General features: G+C 33.6%; 1 protein-coding gene across 4 annotated transcripts in view; it reads right to left on the bottom strand.

Moving 5' to 3' along the window:
- Window positions 1–219: 219 nt before the first annotated feature.
- LOC128547759 (forkhead box protein N3-like) overlaps window positions 220–21,401 on the bottom strand; it is a 67,725-nt gene continuing 46,543 nt past the window's right edge. For all 4 annotated transcript variants that reach the window (XM_053520909.1, XM_053520919.1, XM_053520926.1 and 1 more), the window contains 7 exons: window positions 19,609–20,206; window positions 13,376–13,527; window positions 9,479–9,531; window positions 9,106–9,156; window positions 8,173–8,226; window positions 7,656–7,707; window positions 220–5,359 (listed from right to left, as the gene is read on the bottom strand). In XM_053520909.1, coding sequence (XP_053376884.1) covers window positions 4,822–5,359; window positions 7,656–7,707; window positions 8,173–8,226; window positions 9,106–9,156; window positions 9,479–9,531; window positions 13,376–13,527; window positions 19,609–20,206 — 1,498 coding nt within the window. In that variant the 3' untranslated portion in view covers window positions 220–4,821. The remainder of the gene's footprint in view (window positions 5,360–7,655; window positions 7,708–8,172; window positions 8,227–9,105; window positions 9,157–9,478; window positions 9,532–13,375; window positions 13,528–19,608; window positions 20,207–21,401) is intronic.

Genomic DNA, 21,401 nt, shown 5'->3' with positions numbered 1-21,401 from the left:
GTCCATCTTTCAATTTGGACAGTACCTTTAATTGTTGAAAGGGGTACTGACTGAATGGTGAACAGTGCAATCATGATCAGACTGCACTGGTGGCAATGGCAGAATCAATCGTGTCCAGCATGGTAAGGGTTCAAAGTACTGAAGTGCTTATCTATTGTAGTTATCAAATTTTAAAATGTGGAAACATGGAGAAAAAAATAAATAAATACAAACACTATATCTGTTGTAATGTTGTTTATTGTAATATTGTACAAGTTTTCTGTGTAGTATGTTATTATTGCACAATGGAACATTGGAGAGGTCTCCAGGAGAGCAGAAAATACATCGAAATACCAATTAGCGATATTTCCCACATTCCTTCAGTATACAGAACAAGTATATGACTTTGTCCGATACTTTTACAGATCATGGTTCTGAAAATTTAGTTCGATTGTATACCAAAATAATTTTAATTCCATTCCTTCAACAAATGGATGGAAACCAAGGAGCAAACAGTAATTCTCATCAAAAACAGACTGAATTACATGTATGTTCTACTGTCTTCTATAGTAATTTCCAGCACATGATTTTTATGACAAAATTTTGAACACAATTCTTTTACAGCAAGAAATTCATATTGCACTGTATCTATACATGTGTACAGTTGGAACAGGAAGGTAGAACAGTTTTGGTAATTAAAAGTGAAGCAGTTTCTGGAACAAGACAACAGGTGGCAAATGTTATTATTATCATTTTAATTAAACTTAAACAAAACGAATTTCATGTTTTTCTGAATACAATATTTTAGCAATCATGACATGTTTACAAATTTTGATTCCGTAAGGCAAATCAGTTTTTGTTGTATCATCTAATTTCCAGTCTAAGCAGGTTTGCCTGCAGTTGCAATAAAAACATAGAAACTACTGCATCTTTTGAGATATTACCAATATGTTTGTAAGAACAAAACATAGATTGTACACAGAGAAAATCCTAAATTCTACATTTAACATTATTTATGTACAAGAAATGGAAGACTGTGTAGATAAATACCTTATCTTTGTAATGTCAATGATGATACATGGGCCTTAATTGCTTCTTCATACAACACCTTATGAAAAATGAATATGCAATTTATCAGCACTATAGTAATGTACAACGATCACAACAAGAAAAACTCATTGGAGAATAATCTCTTGTTTAACCAGTTTTTATACTCTTCAACCCAAGCCTTTAATAGGACAAAGTTGCTTAAAACTTTTAATTACCTGGTTAAGCTGTCTATCCACTGCCTTAATTCTGGAATTATACTACATAAAAACCTCATTAAATTTGTTTTTTTGTTTCGAGTTTAATGCCATTTTTCAACAGTATTTCAATTATGTACAGACGGGCAGTTAACCAAACCAGTGTTCCTGGATAATGTACCACTACAAACCTGTTCTCCACAAGTAATTGCCAACTTCCCCAAATGAATAAGCAGACGACGACGAATGGTTTCAGACATAATTTCTTATCAAATCGTCACAGAGAACATATGCCCCACCCGGTGATTTAACTCACAACCTTGTGATCCATAAATCTGTGCTCCCCGCAACTGAGCTATTTGTGGAACAGATACCTTCATCTGTATTTAGATTTTTTTCCATCAACATTTGATACAAAATTGACGAGCAACCCTTAGGTAAATGTTCTGAGCAACTCAATCTAGTTGGATGCTTTTACACTAAAGAGAAACATCGACTTACCGAGATGGTTCCATACATAGGTACATTCTGTCTCTTTACAACATAATTAAAAACATCTTTACCTATATTAAACAGCTTTTATTTTAATGTGCATTAAAAATTTCAAGTAGCAGATTCTAACATTTAGTTTTTTAAACTGGTCTATACATACATGTATAAAATTTCATTAACTCTTAACCAAACACTTATTCTAAACCAGGAATTTTATATGTTACCGGAAAAAAAATGGACTGATTAAAGTTTTCGTGAACTTTCAATTTTATATTCCCATTTTTATAATTAAGATTTAAATGATTTATGGCTAATTTCAGGCAATTTTTACCGAAATGAAAAATGTATACACTGAAACAAAATGAAAATCCCTGACCCTGGTATTGAATGATGTGAAATGGTATAACAATAATGAAATGACAGCTTTAATGAGTAACAATAATGAGTGAAAGAATGATGTAAACTTTTCCAATGGTCAACAACAGAACAGTGCATGGTGCAGGAAGTCATTAACTTGAATAAAACTGTCATTTAAGTTAATATCTTCTAGCAAAAAAGTGACAACATAACAAAATGTGGTGCATGTACAAACTGAAAAAAGTCCTATATGAAATGTCAAGTTTGTACAAGCAGCTTTCAGAATTATGTAAACTCGAGTAAAAAATATCTGAAAATGCTATTTTGGTAATACATCAAAATGACATTAAGCTGAATGTTTATTTTTCAGAGCATTTCAAATTCAGTAAATATTTGCTCTAACAATGGTATTAAATGTTAACTTAAATTTTTTTGGTAAAATTGTATGGAAATCTGCTGCTCTTAAAACTTGACATAAAAATGACCACAAAAAAATGGTAATGAAACAGCACTGAAAACATTTTTAAGTATTTACATGTCGAAAAAATTTAGTACATCAGTAACTATCACACCTGAGCACTAGAGAGTTGTCTCCCTTTATGGCCATTTTATACATACCCTTTCAATGCAAATTAGTCAAAAGTTATCCTCTTATAAACACAAAGTAGTCTGGAATGAATTGATGATTCAATTGATTGACAACTCCAAAATTCAAACTATTTGTTAAAATCTGCATAAAAACAAGACAATGGCTACATAAAATGGAACAAAAAAATAGCACTAACATATTCATCCAATAACACTGGATCTTACTTGCTGTAGTTAAATGAAGTCTTTTCATGTAGAAAACAATATCATTTGATTTTGATAAAACCTGGAACATTTGTATATAAATTTTCCAATCAAGCAAGCACTGCCTCCTATCTGCGAATCAATTAAGAACATAAAAATAACTTGATTAAATAACTTCTACCTGACAACTGGAAATCCTTATATAAGTATAAGGAATGACTTCAAAATAAATGTTGAACTTGAAACTGTCAAAAATTCTGAAGAGCTTTACAAACAACACCTTTTTTCCCCATCAAAATCTACAGTTAACTGAACCTTTTAAATGCATTTGAAAGAAGTTTGCCGTGACTTAGTTACATTTATTCTTATAAATTCTTGTACAATGTTTATGGCAGATTTTCGCATTGAATTTTTTCTGACAATATTTGTGGAAGTTTAAAGTTGATTCCCAGGTAGAAGGCAGAGACAGGGATGTGAAATACTGGTCACATCTAATAAGTATGCATTTCATGGTAATAATCTAACAGCTAAAAAGATAAGGTAAAATATCAGAGTAGAATATCATTGAACATGTGAACACTTTCAGTTTAGGGCACCCTGTTTGACTTAATGTCCAAGTTAAAACATATTCTTAACAAGTGGCACATTAAAGGAAAAAATTACCTACATCTATATAAGGAAAATTAAATGAATTATGGCGAAAAAAAAAACAATAAAATAATTCTTGAACACATTTCAATAAAACAGTAAAATGAAAAATTGCACATTTTCTAAATTTTAAAATGATTTTTTTCTACTTTTTTCACCTAAGGATTCACAATGTATGAACTGTAAATACTGCTGTCCATATTATTTCTTGACTAGTTAAATATGAACAAAAAATTTGATTTGTCGTAAAAATCCACTTGGTATCATTTTCTATTCAAATGTTGACCTCAGATCTAGGCAAACTATTTAATGAACAAAATTATAATCAGGGAATTTCTATTAACATACAATAATTGGTAGCCTGATATAAACTAAAAGCACAATACACAAAATATTAAGCTTGGCACATGTATGAGCGAGATGTCACCTTACTCCAAACTGTCCTCAGATATACATGAAGCAAGTTGCTTTTGGTGAAGAACAATAATGGGAATAATCTCACTTTGCTTTACTTCAACAACAGAAAATTCTGGTTACATTTAATGTGCCCTTTTAATTTCCTCTTTCAAAAATGAAAGTACATTTTCCATTATAACTGGACAAAACTCTCTACAAATAAATATTTTTTTTACCCCATTGTCGATTGTGTACATTATCTAACGCATCTTGAACATGTATTTCTGAGGCTTTCGGTTCATGATTTGAAATGCAACTGTTTCAAAAAGTTCTGGAAATCATTACCTGGTGACAAAAACGTCATCACAGAATGAGATCTGGTCATGTATTTATCCAGGAAGACATTATTTTTGTTGCCATAGCAACAAAGAGCATGAAAATTTCTATCCTACACCAACAATACAGAAAATGGAAGATTTTTAGCTATGTTTTAAAGTGTCTCTATCACTCAGTTCCACTAATACCACTACCTACCAAAGTTTAGCCTTGAAAAATATATTCTTATGAACAAATACTTCATTTCAATTCCTTATAATCTAATTTTTCATCAAATGATCCAACACATTGATAATGTGTTAGAAGTTCCTAAATTCAAAGACTTACTTTGGTAGGGAATGTATTTATCACCTTCTTGGCTTAACACATCTATTTACACAAAAAACATCTGAAAATGTATACCCCTCATATATGCCATTTTATAATAAACATATGGATAGCTTTCTGTACCCATCAACAAAACGGCTATAAATCGTAACAATTCCCCTAATTGATAACAATAATTTCAGTTAACTCTGAATCTCATATGTAGCATTAAGCTGTTAAAACAAGGAACCACTAATCACAGTTTGCACCATTAACTTGACGACGAGCAGTTGCTGCTATCATCTATATCTTCCGGATAATCTTTGGTTCCGTCAAGTTTTTCCGTAATAATCGCTCGGTATGTATGCTGACGTGACAAACAGATTCCTGCTAAGTTCAATAATGCATCGGCTCCTTCCTCAATCTTTTTCTTTTCCTCTTCACTTGTTTCTTCAAATCGATGACGTTTGGCGTTTTCCAATAATCGAGCACGTTTTGGAGTCCGAACATTATTATTATTGCTAATGCATCCGTCAACTTCATCTACCCCACTTTCTCCCTCACTATCTAAATTATCACCATTATGCCGACGTTCAATGTGATTATTTACATCGTCATCACTGAAGTCATCAATGTCATCATCAGAGCCAAAATCATACTCATCATCAATGGAAGACCCTGGGGAACCTGGGATATATTCGTCCTCATCAGCTTCAACACGAGTGATACTATATGTGTGGTCCTCGCTCGGGCTATCTGTACATATAACTGGTCCCCGTGGAATTGTTTTCTTTGGGCTTTTCATCTCTCTGAAAATATGATTGTACAGTTTCATTAACTAACAATACATGCTGAACATTTTACAGTACTGTTTCAACCCAAACACACTTAAAAAATATTTCAATTTTGCTGAATTCTTACCACTCAAAGTTAACTACCGCGAATATTTCTTAGAATTTTACCTTTCAGTTTACTTATACTAAATATCTTCTTCAACATAAAAAAACTTTTAATATTGAAGAACATCTTTAAATCCACTTAGGAAAAATTTTAAGTTGAAAAAACTTATGTTTTAACTAATAACTACTCTTGAACGGAATACTGAAAACTGAACTGAATATATACAAATAAGAAATGTTTAGAAATTCTAGAATTCTATAATTATAAACATTAACGTAGACAAAATAATGCTGTATCTATTCAGTGATATTACTTCTGGCCAACTAGTTGACCTTTATGCTAAATTTCTAAAATGGACTGGTCTATTATTCAATTTGGGCAGTACCATTTATTATCTGAAGATGTGTTTACTGAAAATTTACTGACTGAATAGCGACCAGTGCAGACCAAGATCAGCCTGCACTGGTCACAAAGGCAGAATCACTTGCCACCCAGCAGGCTAAAGGTTAAAAGAATTACTTCAACAATATTTGCTCAGAGTAAAACGTATTAACTTGTAATCTATCCTTAGAGTAAAACGTATTAACTTGTAATCTATCAAATTGAAACCATTCTTTCATTAAGGTTTCAACAAAGTATGAGTGATCCTCTTTCTGCTTTGTATTTTTATTCAAAATACATTTGTAACAAATTAATACTATAGCAAAAAGAATCAAATTCAATGTTTCTAGTGTATCCAGTCCTTCACAAAATAAGTTTGGTGGAAATAAGCAGTAGAAAATATGCATGTCTGGCTGATATCTTTTTAGTCTTTACAGAATTCACTTTTACAAAGGATTATTTTCACCAAAAAATTATCAAACTAAATAAATTTAATTCTTAAAAGTACAGAGGAAGTTTTACGAAAATGTTATGCTAAAACAAACAATTTTGTTTAGAACTGTTAACAGCAAAATAATGGAAAGAAAATGACTAACAATACATAACACTGACTTTTTTTTTAATTTTCCTAGTTCTAAAGACAAAAGCAATAATTTCTTACAGTTTGTATGGGATTAAGTCTTACTGTTAAAATTCACAGAACACTGATCTTCAGTATCAACCTTAAACAAAGTGTGAGTTTTATAAGATGTGCTTTTACAAAAGAAGAAATTCTAAATGGTCATGTATAAAGAGGATATAGGTCTAATTTCTGTCAAAGGCCTTTTTTTTGGAATAGTATTTCTGTTACGTAACAGTCATCACTAAACCTAACAAATGTTCCTTGATTCTGTACCAGTACCGACTTGTTCTCTACAAATAAATGACAATTTCCCCAAAATGAATTTGATGGCAGACAACTGACTTCAGACATTTTTCTTTTTGTTTGTGTGTAAAACTGTCTCAAAGAACACATGCCTCAGCCAGCAATCAAACTCACAACCTCTAGCTTCACAGCCCTGTGCTCTACCTAACGAGCCAATCCGGCAGCTTATTAAGACAGTTCTATTTTTTGCCACGCAAGATTATACAATATAGATAGAAATTATTCTACAGATAGTGTACGGTTAAAGTGAGATATTCAATCCACTACAAACTGATGTAAACTGTTACAAGAAAAAGAAACAATATCCGTGTAAAAACAAGAAAATCAACCAGGATTTGTGAAACACAACTGCATATAACTTACATATGTACTACATGCTGTATTCTAGAAGCCTAAATTAACAAAATGAGGATGTTAAACAAAACAGAATTTCTTAAAAAGTCTAAAAAAGAGAGAATCAAATCGTGTGCTCATGTTACTTCCAACTCCCTAAGAAGCTTTTAACAACAATTTATTACTCTTAATCAAAATTTTATTTTTCAGCATTTTTCAAAAATTACTGCAACAAATTTTTAATTAGTCAGAAAATTAAAGAGCAACATTTGAAAACTTGTTAAACTGTTGTAAGACCTGTTGTAACTCTATAGCATGCATATATTATGATTCTTTCACAGTCTTGCTCATTTCCTCAGATCATGAACACAGGAAAACTTTTTTTTCCATTTCATTTTTCATGAAAAACTGACCTCATTTTAACAAATAAATATTTACTTTTACTGGGAGACTAACATTTCATTTCAAGATGAAACAAGTGTAGAAACATAAATAAAACTATGTTGTGCTTGTTTTCCATGCCAATGACAAAAACAAGAAACTTTAAATTACTGTATTAAACCTACCCCAACTTTCTCTTCAGTCCCTGAGCAAAACTTGCATTGTCAGCCTTCGCTTCTGAAAAAAATAATAATTCATTCTCATGAACTAAAATGCCTGCACAGTTACCAGGTTACAAGTCTTGGTAATTACATAAAAGATCGAGAGTAATGGGGGTTTTATACAGAATTTCAATCAACTTCTGAAACAGTTTTACACCAACAACTTTCACTAATTTCAGTATAAAGTAAACAACTTCACCACTAGCAGGTCATCTGGTAAATTATGTCTAGCTAACTATTCTGAAGTTGAAGTACAACTGTGCAAAATTACATGGCTATTATACATGTACAATTTATACAGTTTTCTTAACAAATAGCTCTTAAATTTTTCAAAGTTGGAAGGAAGACAGTAATTAGGATAAAATGCAAGCAAGAGTTATGGTTCTTTGCCTATTTACTCCTCTGATGATGATCAACATGCCTACAAAGTAAAATCCTCGTAAAGAGGTTCATGACAACACTAAGACAGTAAAATACTTACTACTCCAACTCTTCAGAGACACCAGGGTCTGTGCCACATCTTTAATATCACTGTCTGTAAATGTCAAATTTGCTCCATTAATGGCAGAAAACATAAATACCAGAATAGAAAATAATTCAACATAATCACCAGAACTGAATAATTATTTCAAACAAAACCACAGCGCCCAAAACTGAATAGTTGTCATTCAAAAATTTAACGGGCATTCTGTAATAACATTACCAGTGTACTATTAAATAAACTGGAATTAACAACTTTGCCAAAGCTTGCAATCAGAGTGTCACTGATATTACAGCTTGTTCCAGTCTAACTGCAGAGCAAGGGACACTAACAAAGGGAGGTATGTAAGAAATGTTAATAGATTCAGAAGATAAATGACAAGGACTAGAATTGTTTTTGCCTAAAAGCTCAATGTTCTCTTGGCAACAAAAAAAAATCCAGAATACATTAGATTCTAATCATCTTACAGAAACTTGCATCATTATCCCTGCGCTGTGTAATATCGATCAATAACAAATATTCAAATCTGTATCACACAACTTGCAAGTTTAAACTGATCTTGGTTATTTAAAAGGTTACATCACTTATCTGATATGAGACACTCCTTGTGATGTTCAGATCAAAGACTCATCTTTAACGCAGGGTGTGAATTATCACTCAATAATTTATTTGCTCTACTTCTGCATGAAGAACAACAGACTGTGAAAGTATCATATGTTGAGGACTAACTTTCCTAGCTTTTGTTGCTGTGTTAAGCAAAGCATTTATTCCAAACAAAAAAAGATTCAGAATCACAAAAAAACCTCTGGTCAAGTCCAGAAATTTTATGCTAACAAAATTATATAATTTCACAACAAACTGTAGCATCTACCATATAGTAACGACAGGAAGAAAAAGAGGAAAAACAAGAAGCAACATCAACGTTTTCCTTACCTATATCTAGATGAGACTGTCCTAATCTTCTACTGAGAAAGGGGAACAAATCTGTAAAGAATAAACAGCAAATATTTATAACTACAAGAGTTATCTTTAACAATATACTACTAACCTAACTTAAATGGTGAAGTATGACCCTGGGTGCCCATCCGAACATATATACAGGACCGTACCACCTGGGTAAACTACAGACCTTCTGCTGGATGACTTCCTGGTATGATTTCATTAAATACTTGACAAAAACTCACAGAAATGAGATGTCCTGATCCAAAGCTGTGACCTTAACAACTCTTTGAACCTCAGGTGCATGCACACACTGGAACCTGGAGTATGTGTATGAAAGAATTTGAAATATAATGTTTCCACTTACGAGGCGATATAGAGTTGGGTCCAATTCTTGGTGCTAATGGCTGGGGCTTCAACCTGAAAATATATCAAAACTTCATTTAGAAGTTGCCTCCCTTTAAAATGAAACTAATAAAATTCATTTTTCCTGAAAACCACTGATATGACATCGACAAAACTAGAAATGGGAAAATAAATTTTGAACGCTAAAGACAAAGGCAGCTGATGGTGAGAATGTCTGTACTTATTAAACCAATCAACAAACTCAGCATGAAAAGCACATTTATATTCAACCCTACTATTTATACATTGTTGCTATGGTTACCAATAAAACACTGTATATTGCCTTTTCATTTCTATGGAAATGGAGCAACTTGCTGAGAAAATTACAATAATATTTTGTAACGGCAATCGGCACGTCAACTTGTTTTAAATGACAAACTGGGAGTGAAAAGGATCATGGGAAATCCTCCAATATCACCATTTATTTCGCACCCTTTCAATTTTCTGTATCAAGTTTAAGTAAGACTAATATATCTTGAGAGAAAATTCTTCAATACTCTAGAACTATGCATTTATTATCCTATCTTCACTGTTCACATGCATGAGTCAAACACATTAAGCTATTTATGATACAAGTACTTAGAACTAATACTTGGGACATAGGTGTCCTGATACAACTGAACTTACACATGACCACTTGTTATCAGTTTTGTGTTTCTAACCTGTTAGTACCAGACACTGCCAAAAAATGCTTACTTGACAATAAATATTGAAACAGATGCCTTCTATCAGGTCATTTCTTGTACTGAATATAATAATAAGACTAGCCATAATAAATCATATAATTTATCATTCATATACCAGTCTCATTCTGATAACAAGTACCTGTTCATGGCTATGAATATAATTTATTGTCACCTCAAACATGTCTGATCTGTGTCTTGCAGACACTAAACTATACAAGCTTTTAATTTTAATGTTGGAAGTATCCACTTGTGTCTCAAGGAGGCAATTATATTAAAGACACAGCTTACAGAACCAGAAAGAAATGGCTTTCTTGAGATGACATTTAAACATAAATTATCAAAATTGATTTATTTGATTAATGTTTTGTGTATTTTAAGCTCCAAGATTGTGGTATATTTCAAAATGTGTGAAGGGAGTCAGCTTCAACTTGCTCAAGCTATGTGTCCGTTCATATATTTGTTGTTTTTCTGTAAAATTTGATGTATAACAATGTTTATCTGTTTTCAATTTGAAAACAGACACTACAACAGATAAGTAGATAAAAACTTTGATGATACAGGGCAGGTTTTTGTGTGCTGCAGTAATGAAGCTGCAATCGAAGCTAAACTGTCTTAAATGTTCAACTTATTACATGGATTTAACGCAATGTAGCAACAACAGCTGATTTATACCCCCCTGTCTGCATCTGGTTCAATCTAAGAACTGTAAAAAGTGACCAAATCTTGCCAATGGCTGAATGGAAAACTGTCTTAACTTTAAGTATTTAAAGAACAGTTTAGGACAATTTTCCATTACTCTGTGTGCTCTCCATGGGTAACTGAGAATAATGACAGAGAATACTATTGCAGTAAGTTGCCGAGAGAGGCCTGTACAGTTGCTGAAGACAGTCTTTTCCATCTGTGGTATTTCTAACAGTGACAGAAGATGGACAGAAAAACAGATATCTTCTTTGAACTCTCTGCATTTCACAAAATTTCCAGACAGTTCTTTTCTCTTTTATTATGACCACCTTCGGCCATATGTCATCTCACTCAAAGTTACTATACATGTTGAACTTAAATTTTATACTGTATAGTATTTGCATATTAATTATGTTAAATGTTTAGCCCTGAGGGATATTTTATCTAGCGGTAATGTTCTAACATAGCCTTTAGCATCTCTTTATACTTGTATCAATTAAAAGCAATTATAAACATTTATCACGAATATAATATTAAACTTTCTTCATAAATGTCATCACATTTTACACTTCGGTGCAAATGTTAAAATGTCCTTATAAGTTGTCATGCTTGTTTTAACCAATGGTCCTTAAACTATGGATTAAAATCTGCTGGACACACAATTTTTTTTTTTACTTCAAAAACTATTAAACACTATTATACAATATAAATGACACTATAAATTGTTGTCTGTTTAAGACAGCAGACCCTTAATGTCAAACCAGCAATTACCATTCCCCCAACCCAGGCTGTAAATGTACCTCATACCAGTAGTGGTTTTCATAACAACCAGAAAATGCCCAAATGACATACGGAGAAAAAAAAACGTAACTGAAAATAATTTACTGATTTTAATTACTGGTCCACTACCTAAAAAACATGAACGTATAAAAGAATAATAAAAGCCCATTTTCAAGCAGGATATCATAATTATTATACAAGCAAACTGAAAGTGCAATATTTACTTGTGACCAAAATCATGTCAAATTTAGTAATATTGTAATCTTTGTGAAAGCCCTTACTAACTGAAATCGGTCAGCATTCTATTTTAAGGACTACATGATGGACTGAAAAGAAAATGCACTTAATCAAACATCAATAATTGGGTATTACTATATCAATATTCCTTTGTATCTGTTATTTATGCCATTAATTTAAAAAATTAAGAAGCATCAAGTGTCAATGTCTGGGGGGAATTTATTGCATTGTTATATTTAGTTAACAGAAAGTGTCTGGTTTTTCAAGTGATTTTGTTGCTTGGATACTAAAAACAGTGAATGAATGCATGAATGTGGAATACTGCAGTATGCATGAATGTGGAATACTGCAGTATGCAGGAATGTGGAATACTGCAGTATGCATGAATGTGGAATACTGCAGTATGCATGAATGTGGAATACTGCAGTATGCAAATCACACGAAATTATTATGCTATATGATACCTTGGCTTATTAATAGTTTCCAACCCTTCACAAAAGTGTTTTGTTTGTACAAAATTTATTGTCACCAGTAATGCCTATCAAAAAGGAAACGACAATATGAAGCCTGACCCTGCTATTTGAAGGGCTGCATGTCTCAAGTTGAGGAGATAATGGTAGCGTGTCCATAAGTGGTTTACTTAAGATCAGGTGAAAACTTCAGCACGAGTTGAAGGTTATCTAATACCTTATCAATAGAAGCAGGTGACATTTCACAAGTTCATGATGCCCACATTGCACTTCAATAATAACCGATTTTCAAGTGCCTTTGTTTTCAGTTGAAGTTAAAAACTTTCTTCCTTTTAGCCATTATCAAGACTCCCATAATTTCATATTACTTTATACACTTTTAAAGATTTAAATTAAATCACTTCACTAAACATGATCATTACTTAAGCAGACATTATATGATAATGATAACCAAACAATGGAAGTTTTCTCATAATACTGACATGAATTTATCAGGTATTCTGCAATTCTGAATTCTGCTATTCAGCTGAACCTGCCTGAGTGGTCACCTCTATTGAGCAGCCACTTGCCTTAAGCAGCCGGTCAGCTAACTTCCCATATTGACTTTCTGTTCTAATTTTAACCTCTCTTAAGCAGCCATCTACCTTTAGCAGCCAGATTATGCTGCTTCCTCAGCTGGCTGCTTAACACAGGTTTGACTGTATATTGGTAATACTTAAACTGAATTGTTCACTTTTTTAGGTATTTTTTTATATCAAAATTGATCAAAGGGATCAACGGTACAGACAAGAAAATTACCAAAAATACTGCACAGAAGACAGTGAATTGTTGCAACACTTCTGAAATAATCATTTTTCTTGCTTTTTTACAAACATCTAAGAACTTCTTTCACTCACTTTATCAAACATACATTCTATGCCAAACTTGGTGGAAATAAACATGTTGAAAACTTCGACCCAAACTATAGAAATAGTTTAAAGTATTACAGAAAAAAGTATGACCTACCCATATAATGGATAATGACTATGTTGTGAGGGTGGAGGATTGGCAAGCATCTGTAACTGGTGATAGGGGTGGTAAGGGGTCTTCCGTAAAGCTTGCAGCAGATTTGGTCGGTAGTCTGGATCTACACACCACAATGAGCCTTTCCCTATTGTCTGTAAGAGAAACAATGAATTGTGTTAGTGTTATAGATTAGTATGTCATAAAACACATGCCAGACAGGTTGATAAAAATGTCCCATAGCATGTTTTACACCTATGCACCCATTTCTTACACCTATAATGCAGAATTCTTCTCTCTAAAACATGCCAATTAACCGGCATTTTTCCTACTCTGTTCTTAATTAGACTGCAAAATGACCAAAAACTTCAATGAACAGCTAGCTGACAAGGAACAGATCAACAACCTGCAGTTTGCAGATACCAGGGAATCTACTGGCAATTCTTTTAATTTGGTGCTGGTAATCAACTACCAGAAAATAATGGCAATTTTAGAGACAAGCTTAGGAAAGTGGCAAATATCACTGCCTGTCACAATACTGTAAGTTACTATTGATTGCAACTCTTTCCATTGTCATGGTAACAGGCTGGTTTCCCTTAATGTCCTCCCCAAAAATAAGTATCACAACAAATCATGTCACTTTACCACAAAAACAGTTTCTGAAATGTGACATGCCATACTGCCTGTATTTGAAAGCATCGTGCAAGCAGGCACGATAACACAATATCCTCGATGTCTATATGAAACCTACATTGTGAACAATCACTCTACAATTAAATGCAATGACATCTGAACTGAAAAACTGCATTTTGAATGTATCGACAAAAAAAATAAATCATGAAAATTACTTTAATCTTAGCTTAAATAACAAGAGTGTCAAAAAATACGCCCGTCATCGAACTTGGCCTAATTCAAGGGGCATAATCCAAGAGTGCCTGAGGCCATTTGGGTGGTTATCTTACTTGGCCGAGATATTATGCCCACAAACATTGTCAGCAAGTTTGGTGAAGATCGGATGAAAACCGTTTGACTTAGAGTGCGGACAAGGCTAAACTCGCATTTTTTTTAGTAATTCAACGGCCATAATCCAAGAGTGCCTGGGGCGATTTGGCTGGTTATCGAACTTGGCCAAGATATTATGCCCACAAACATTGTCAGCAAGTTTGGTGAAGATCGGATGAAAATTGTTGGACTTAAAAGCAGACAAGGCTAAATTTACAGTTGTTCGAGTAATTCAAGGGCCATAATCCAAGAGTGCCTGAGGCTATTTGGCTGGTTATCGAACTTGGCCGAGATATTATCCCACAAACATTCTCAGCAAGTTTGGTGAAGATCCAATGAAAACTGTTGGACTTAGAGAGCAAACATGCTATGGAAACTGCCCACCCGCCACTGCCACCACCACGGGTGTTCACATAATATGCCCCGCTCTTTCAGAGACGGGCGTATAAAAATGGAAGCATAATTATTAAGATAGTCAGGAAATGCTGTATACAGAAAAATGGCAATTTTGTGAAACACATCATTCTGGAATGATTGAAAAACATGATTTTGCAGGACTGTACAGTTGTCACAATGACCACGCAACAGAAACAAACTCATTGGACCGCCTGTCAACTTTCAACAGAAATACGATAATTGATAAAAAATCCTCAGGTACTTAAACAACTGTGAAATTCAATTTGCTTAAGTGATGTCAACAACTGCTTCCTCCAATTTAATCAAAAATTATAACAGATGTAATGAATCTTGCATCACCAACAAAAACCAAATCTGCATTTAAAGCTCCCTATGGAAGTCATTTGCCTATTCGACCGAAATGCAGTTAATGAAGTAGCAGGGTAGTCTCTACGTCTAAGCCGCAAATTAATTATGCTGAAAGCTTTAGTCACTCTCAGACAAACTTTATTGGCCAAATATATCATCTGCAAATGGGGGTATCAATACCATAGGAAAACAGTGAGGATCAACACACATGGTTCACGCACCTAGGTTATGATAAACAGTTGTTTTGTTTGGTTTAACTTCACACTGCCACAGTCATAGGTCAATAATTTTGTGACTTTCCAGCTTTTGATGATTGAGGAAGACCCCAACGTGCCCTCCGTGCATTATTTCATCACATACAGGCACCTAGGTAGAACCAGCAACCTTTTGTGTGCTAGCTAGGTGGCATCCAACGCCCCGTACGAGACTCGAACCCACACGCGTGGGGTAAGTGATTCGAAGTCAGCAACCTTAACAACTTGGCCATGGAGGACAGAGTTGGCCTCCAAATGACTACAATGTCCTTGATCATTTGTCCACAAATTCTCAATGCATTCCAACACACTGAACCTTTTTTGGTGTTCAGAAATACTTACAAGAGCAAAATCCAAGAAACAACAATAAAGTAAAGAGACAGCTATAAAAAATAACTCATCATTTTTTTTTTTTTCAAAAAAATCAGATGAGCTAAAAACAAATTTCATCAAGAAAATATAGGACCAGGAGGTCATATATACAAATAACGAAGGGAATAAACTATATTCTGACATTTAAGAAATATTAAGTTCCCAAGCGTGGTTTATCGTAGAATAACCCATGTTTTGAGTTCTTCTGCGTAAGAATATATTGTGATATATTATTTCGCATATGAACGAAAACCTCGGGTTATTCTACAATAAATCACACTTGGGAACTTGTTATTTCGATACTAACGCGGCATAATAGTATCAACAGGGTAACTACTTTTTACGACATGAACTACGCACCTGGATCGTTCTATAAATGACGTCACTATTTTGCACGCGCATGGGTTATCTCAAAATAACCATGATTGATTTTCTCCTATGTGTATATAGGATATTTGCTGGGTCGTGTTAGAATATTAAATAAACCACTCAAAATTTAACAACGGCAGGGCTGCAGTCAAAAACAGAAACCCCTTTATATATAAACAAGCCCTGTCCTGTGTGACAGATTATACTGTGACAGTCACTATGTCCCATACCACCAGAAGCTGGGAATAACAATATGTCCTCTATGACAAGAAGCAGGGAATGACAGTATAGGTATTTGGTTGCTGTAATTATCCCACAGATAATAGCTGGCCGGAGATTAGATTACTAATGCACTAAGGATGCATCAATGTTTATGTCAAACTTGTCTCAACATACAACTGATTCAGATTTCATTTTACATTCCAGGCTATCATCCAAAATATTTAATCAATTTTCCCCCATTTTTATCAAATTTATTATTACAGTATCAACTTCAAATGTTGTTGAACTTCATACAAAATCCTCTGCCTACAAAATGTCATTTCATCATTTTAAGCTTTATAGTCTTTTTTGTAAAATGTAGACACTTTTTGTAAATGCATCAGTATCGTAAGTGGGTAGATGAAAGGATAAGCATTTAACCCAGTACAGAACACAAGAAAGGACCACTGAAACACTACTTCAGATCATACCAGTTTCATTGTAAACAAATCTGTCCAAGAGCATAGTCTTTGAATCTGATCCCTATCACATGACATCCCTTTGTTGGAAACTATCCCATACTTTCAGTACACAATACACTGGAAGACCATCTAAAGCCCTCTACAGACGGTAGGTTTTTGTTGTACAACACTAATTATCTCAAAGATGTACAATTTTGAAATTGTACGTTTTTTACATACAGACAGTATTCCATTCTTATATAAATCACAGAGATTTACCTATATAACATATAGTGCATCAGGTACTGAAAAGAATGTAACCATTGATAATAAAATGATATTCACTTTTTTATGTCCCATGAATTTGATTACGCATGACACAAATAAGCCAACCCATGAGAAAACCGACATAGTGGCTTTGCGACCAGCATGGATGCAGACCAACCTGTGCATCGGCGCAGTCTGGTCAGGATCAATGGTGTTTGATTTCAATGTCTATTGCAATTAGAGAAACCGTTAGCAAACAGCATGGACCAGACTGCGCGGATGCTGGTCGAAAACGCACTATGTTGATTTTCTCATGGCGCAGCTCAAATCATTTAACTTTTTAGTGTCATCCTTTTTCCATTGTGCATTAGAAGCCATTTTATCTTCAGATTTGTGTTTATTTTTGGGACAATTGTTTCTGGAATTTCATTCACTTGCCTCTTATCAACTAATTATTTACCAGTTTGTTGCTTGTCAACGTGGGTGGTACGTAAGGCAAAACTTACGAAATAGAACATGTCCTAATCTGTAAGTCAAGACTTAAGATTTACGAAATCAAGGAATAGCATCGTACACACGATAATATTTGGCTGTACATCTTAAATTTAATTGGTGTTGTACAACAAAAACCTACCGTCTGTAGAGGGCTTAATGATGTTAGATGATTGCTGCTCAATTTTGGGACATTTTGCAGTTAATGTTGCTGTTAACAGACATTTTCCGACCTACAGTTGTGTTAAGCACTAGTAATACTGCAGGAAGCTGCAAGATGTATCAGATATATAGGCTAAGTATTGTCTCCATGTTCACAATGTAAATATTTGGATAATTTAATATGCAAAACTTTCTCATTTTTCTACAACACTCATTAATCTTTCATAAGTGTTTAGTTAAATGCCTGTTTCATGTGTGTTAACAGTCAAATAGTCACAGTTGAAACTTCTCTAGAAAAAGTTGCAAGTACAATTTGTGAATGGCTAAAACACAACATATTCTGTGTAAAAACAACATTTGACAATTTTAAAAATGGTACATGTATGTGTTTAACAACAATGGGGGACAACATAGGTACAAAGGCCTGAAAAATGTTCTTCACTACGGCAATTTTCGTGCTAGGTTTGAAGCTTTTTGAAGCGATAACCCTGGCTTTCATAAAGACCATCAAAATCACCATGACTGTCCTAACAAATTGAAAATGTTTGAATCTTGTATTAAGCCAGCTATTCATAATGACTGGAGAATTTTTTTTAACCAATTAACAACCACTTCATTAAGCAGCAAGTTTCAAGTGATAGCTCAATTAGTAAGACATCTTGCAGAATTGTGACAAAATTACCTGTATTTATTGGAAAGGCAGACAAAATTATCCAGGTATTTATTGGAAAAGAGAGCATGGTTGACAAGCAAATGCGGCCATAAAACCAGTAGTTTTATGATCTTATAGGGACAAGATTATTTTATGCTCTCTTGTCAAGCATGTAGACTTCAATTAGGGATTTTTATCATTGTAAAATGACAACAGTCTTCATGAACTAATGATAAAAATGTAAATATAAGGCACATACATCCAAATATGTGAGTTAGTACTTTTTTCCTGAATCTATTTTTACAACTAACAGGAAGTTTCTGTCAGAAACATTTCAGAAAATTCCATTACAGTCTTCATCTGTATATTAGAAGACCAAACTGCAAAAACATCAGGTTTTTATGATAAAAAGTTTTTTTCTTGAAGCTTTTAAACAATTTAAACTGAATTCTTTACAAAAAGGCACAAACAAAACCCTTACATAATTTGTTAACTAAATAAAATTCTTCCGTGAATGTTGCACAAAAATGTGTAACACAGAGAAAGCTGTTCAACACAGGAACTTATACTTTAACCATGTTACCCAACTGGTTCATATTAAAATCACCACCATATAATGTATCCCATCTGTTGTGTCAAACTGACAACTGAGCATGAATAGGACTTTTCATTTCAAGCTGAGATGTTACTATGGCAACCAAAATAAACAGTGAAATATAATAGCTTAAAGAATGAAGAAAATTTGAGTAAAAAACCAATTTTGATATGCATGGGAAACATTAAATGAGATAAGAGTCATGCAGATATGTATCTTTTATGTCTAACCAGTTGTGAAATGGTGGGGAAATGGTTCCTATGGTAACATGTAATCAGACAAAGCAAACCAGTCACAACACTGATGTCCTACAGTTAAAACCTCAGTTTGTTCTTTTTAATGGCAAACACCCCCTACTCAACCTCTTTGTATATCTGTTCATGCCTCTTTACGACACTAGACAGTACATCCAAAAAAGTACTCCTTTTAAAGTCTCGGCTACCTCTAAATTAGTGAACATTTCATACAAGTGAACTTTTTCACTAACAATGATACTCTGTTAGATAATGTATAATGTCCAGAATTCTCCAAAGGTTAAGTTGATTCGGAAAGGAAAGCAGTTTTAAAGCATTACATTTAGAGATGACACACCCCTGAACCTGTGCATTTTTTAAAGCACTATTACAGACATTTACCATTCTTACCTGTCCTCTGTCTTTATCCACCTTTTTAAAGCACTTGTTCAACGACAGATTGTGACGCACAGAATTCTTCCATCCGGTTGGAGCATTCTGGAAGTATGGGAAATGATTCAAAATCCACTGATAAATGTCTTTCACTGGAAGCATTTTTGTAGGTGACTCTTCAAGAGCCATGAATATTAAACAACTGAACGAGTATGGCGGTTTACTATTTATGTGTTTATGTGGGTTATATGGCACATGTGATGGGTGAGTCTGAGCATAACCAGGTTCAAGTTTTATATCACCATTTTCCTTCATGCCTTCATCCTCGCCGGCATTAATGTCTTTCAGCAAGTTACTATCTTGCAGCCATGACAGACTAGTAAGTTCGTCATCTTCGTCGGGAACTTCTTTATCAAGCCGAAGTTCTGCGAAACAACTTGAGCTCAGTGGATCTTTCATATCATCATCATCATTCATACATTGAAGAGCTTTAGAGAGGGCACTGCCCGGGAAACTCTGACTGAGGCTATTGACTAGACGTTGCCGCATTGATGCGTCACTCTCCTCCAAGTTCCGACACGGCATATTTTCTGTAAATGGTGTCACAATGCTCAGCCTGAAAAAACACAATACATGTTAATAAGTTTGCATAAGAAATTATGTCCAATTATACCAGTTGACAGTTAATCATTTTTTCTTAAATAGGGTTTACATCCTTACTTAAGAAACCCACAAGTCTGGCAAAGTATATTTAGAATGAATATAACAAAATAAAGAACTATACATTAAAATTTTCTAAAGTAGCTCTATATAACTTACAAAAATATTATTTCATTTCCTGAAATAGTTATTTTATATAATACGTCAAAATAAATCGTGTTAAGTGTACAAACTTGTTCTTCAGGAAAACTTAGCATAAAATTTAAATGAAGCAGTCAACATCACTTTTCAAAATTAAGAGTCACGCTATGATCCCTATCTCGAACACAATCGCCATCATTTATCGCTTATTCATGCATGAGCACATTTGTCTTTGCTATCCTTATTATGTTCATTTATTCGCCATTTCCTTTTGAAACACAAAGCGTCAGTTTCCATAGTAACAATCTTGCTATCAAAATACACACTTGCAATTTATACTTTGAAATCGTGCTTGATACTATAATGATGTTAAGCAGCTAGTCATCGACTTTAAAATCAACTCATTAAAACCCTATTTATCATATAAAGCTAGTTTCAAGTTAAAAATTCCTAGTTAAAGAATATCATGCCCTTACTGTAATCATGGTTCACTTTACACATATTTTGTTTTAATTCAATCTGACATTTTTTCCCGTTTTGATTTCTACATTTTGATTTACTAGCATTAGCTCAATTTACATTTACCGCAACACTAATGAGTCTCTCTTACAATGCAAATCAAATTTTTCAATCTCACCGTTTCATTCATCATTAATTTGTTCTCCTCCTATTTTATATTGTTATTTAATAAAGCCCTGCTCCAGTTGTTTAATAAAACTGCAAGCGGGTATAATGAGTCAACCTATGATAGTCATTACACAATACAAAAGAATCAATCAAGCCGCACACTGCAAGAAAGTCTTCTCTTAACCACTCCAGTCTATTATTGCACCAGGCACTCTTAGACAAAACAGTATCAGGTGAGTTTTACAACTATTAAGTCTTGTGTGACTCAAGTCTACCTAATGAATATTCATAAATTGTTAAAACTGTGACTTCCAGATATATCTAGTGGAACATAAATAACTCCAATACAGAATGTCAATAGTTGAAAAGTCACATAAATAAAG

This window comes from Mercenaria mercenaria, chromosome 1 (assembly GCF_021730395.1).
Source record: "Mercenaria mercenaria strain notata chromosome 1, MADL_Memer_1, whole genome shotgun sequence".
NCBI classification, from domain to species: Eukaryota; Metazoa; Mollusca; class Bivalvia; order Venerida; family Veneridae; genus Mercenaria; species Mercenaria mercenaria.
The sequence above is the reverse complement of the archived record's forward strand: the minus strand, read 5'-3'. Positions and strand labels throughout refer to the sequence as shown.